The sequence below is a fragment of the Brachypodium distachyon genome, chromosome 2 (genome assembly GCF_000005505.3).
Source record: "Brachypodium distachyon strain Bd21 chromosome 2, Brachypodium_distachyon_v3.0, whole genome shotgun sequence".
In the NCBI taxonomy this organism is placed as follows: Eukaryota; Viridiplantae; Streptophyta; class Magnoliopsida; order Poales; family Poaceae; genus Brachypodium; species Brachypodium distachyon.
The window spans coordinates 50,543,536-50,546,209 of record NC_016132.3 but is presented as its reverse complement, the minus strand read 5'-3'; the positions used below and the strand labels follow the sequence as shown (position 1 = coordinate 50,546,209).

The following is a 2,674-nucleotide window of genomic DNA, read 5'->3' as shown; positions in this document are numbered from 1 at the left end:
TTGCAAATAACATATTAAAAACATTTTGTAATTGAATTCACCTGATTATAATTGTTATTAGATACACCAACAATTAGGATTCTAATGGTCGTATCCATGGTGATCATGTCCATATCATCCCCGCTCTCTCCTCTCCCACATGATGTCGTTGGATTAGCACATCGGACAATTGAGCACGTCAATTAATATCTAACTAAAATCAGTCAACTTCTTAATGACAAAATTGTATGAATGTTCAGGCATTTGGATATGTTAAAATGGGGGGCTGACAACGATTTAAAGGAGCACAAGAGTCTCACGGACTGCTTTGGTATGTAGGCCTTGGCTTGTTCCCCTGGCCCCATGACCATGGCCCACCCCAATTTTTTTTCCTTTTTTGTATTTTATTCTTCTTTACATTTTTTTGTCCAATGCAATATTTTGATGTTAGTTTTAAAAATTACATTTGGTTTTATAAGAAGACATTTAAATTATAACATGAGGGAGACCACCATCTTTAATTCTTTATCCCTGTAACAATGCACATTTCCTTAACGAGTGAATAACATCTTTTTAAAATACATGAACACGGACAAGCGTCGAGCACGAGGCACGAGTTGCATGGAAAACCAAACAGTGGGCACTGCCGACTGCAATTTTGTGAATTTTAGTCGCCGTCGAATAGCTAACACGTGCAGTATATAAATAAAGTTTATATTATAACAATAGTTACAGGGGGCTTATGTTCCGGTACATCTTCATCCTCAAGCTAGTAGTACACCCTTTATTTTGATAACTACGTACTCAAAAAATGTAGACATACTTACGAGCATGGAAAGATACATAGGTACAGCAAATCAATTGCGTTAATAACATGCACATCTTAGGGATATCCGACCCAATAACGGCCGATCTTAGAATAAGTTCCTCACCAAAGCAGATTCACCTTAACCAAGCACGCTGTAGATGATCTCCATTTTGCGAAGGATCGATGTAGCCCGATCCTGGACGACCTTCCAACCATCCGTGACGTGGCAGTCCTCTGTGAGCGTGCTCCCGACGGCACACCTCAGCATATACATGCCTCCTACGTTTGCGGAGCTCATGTACGGCCCCAAGGTGACCGCGTTCACCTCCTCAAGGAGGCTCCGATTGAGCTCATTGGCCGTCTTCTCGCCACCGTATTTCTCCGGAGACCGGAGCCTGAAGCACACCAATGCGAACTGCCTATCCGTCACAACCTCGAACCTCTCATCGGCCCTCACCAAGTTCTCGAACGCCTCGGCCATGCGCACGTGGGAGCGGATGTGCTCGCGCAAGCCGTCGATGCCGTAGCAACGCAGCACAAGCCACATCTTGAGCGCACGGAACCGGCGCGTCAATGTCATTGTCCAGTCCTTGTAGTCCACGATGTCGTGGCCCTCTGAGGCGGAGTCTTTGAGGATGTACTCCTGCTCCGTGCCCAGCGCGGCGATGAGCTCGGATGGCTTCTTCACCCACATCGCGCAGCAATCGTTATTGGTGAGGAGCCATTTGTGGGCGTTCATGCTGAACGAATCCACAGACTCCACACCATTGATCACGTGCCGAAACTCTGGGCAGACCAACGCGGAGCCGGCATAAGCCGCGTCCACGTGGACCCAAACACCGTGAGGTGCCGTGACGGTGCAAAGCTCACCAATCGGGTCAACGGCCGTTGTCTGGGTGGTCCCAACCGTTGCGCACACGAACAGTGGGACCAGACCGGCCTCCACGTCAGCCTGCATGGCGGCTTCCAGCGCCGTGGCCGAGAGCGCGAACATGTTTGCATGGCACGTCTGTATCTCACGGATGTGTTCCCGCAGGATCCCGGCGATACGTGCAGCCTTCCGGAAGGCGAAATGGGTCTGGTCAGAGCAATAGACGACAAGGTCGCCAATTCTCCTCCCCCCAATCTCGGCGAGCTTCCGGTCCCTCGCAGCGACGAGAGCGCAGAGTATGGCCTCGCACGAGGTGCCCAGAAGCGTGCCCCCGCCGCCTCCGGCGAACAAGAGAGTTTCCGGCAAGTGCAGCGCCTTGCCGAGCCAGTCCACTACCACCATCTCGAGCTCGGTGGCGGCCGGCGAAGCGGCCCACGTGAACGGGACGACATTGATGCCGGCAGTGAGAGCCTCGCCGAGGGCGCCGACGGTGCTGCTGGACGCAGGGAAGTGCGCGAAATGGCGAGGGCTCTGCCAGTGGGTCATGCCAGGGAGGATATGGTCGCGGATGTCCTTGAGCGCCGAGCTGAACGCGTCGGGCTCCGCACGGGACGGCGCGCTGGCGGGGAGCAGGTTGCGGAGGAAGCCGGGGGTGACGCTGGGGTGGACGGGGTAGTCGGCCATGCCGCCGTAGTACTCGGCGATGAAGTCGATAACTTGGTGACCCTGGCGCCGGAAGTCGTCAGCGTTGAGCGCGTTGGGGCACTGCAGCGCCTGCGCGGCTGGCTTGGTCGCCAGCACCGGGGCAGTGCCATTCTGCGCTGCCGCAGCGCCGTTGATGGCGTCAAAACACATCGACGTTGGTGCCATAGGTGGAATGCGGGCGGATATCGATCTGGGTTGATCAAGCAGCGAGATCAGGAACTAATTAATGCGGGAGATTGGGAATGCAATACTTGATGGATCGCTCAAGGAGAAGCTTGAGCGCTTGCTGGTGCCAATTCACGAACGGCCCT

General features: G+C 53.3%; 1 protein-coding gene across 1 annotated transcript; it reads right to left on the bottom strand.

Annotated features, from left to right (window-relative positions):
• Positions 1-675: 675 nt before the first annotated feature.
• On the bottom strand, positions 676-2,674 carry LOC100839095 (tyrosine decarboxylase 1). The gene has a single exon (XM_003569859.4). It carries the CDS (start codon positions 2,526-2,528, stop codon positions 927-929), a length of 1,602 nt encoding a protein of 533 aa, XP_003569907.1. The 5' UTR covers positions 2,529-2,674; the 3' UTR covers positions 676-926.

Bases quoted from the DNA above. Each gene is read 5' to 3' on its own strand.
- LOC100839095 (XM_003569859.4), bottom strand. From the start codon at position 2,528: ATGGCACCAACGTCGATGTGTTTTGACGCCATCAACGGCGCTGCGGCA.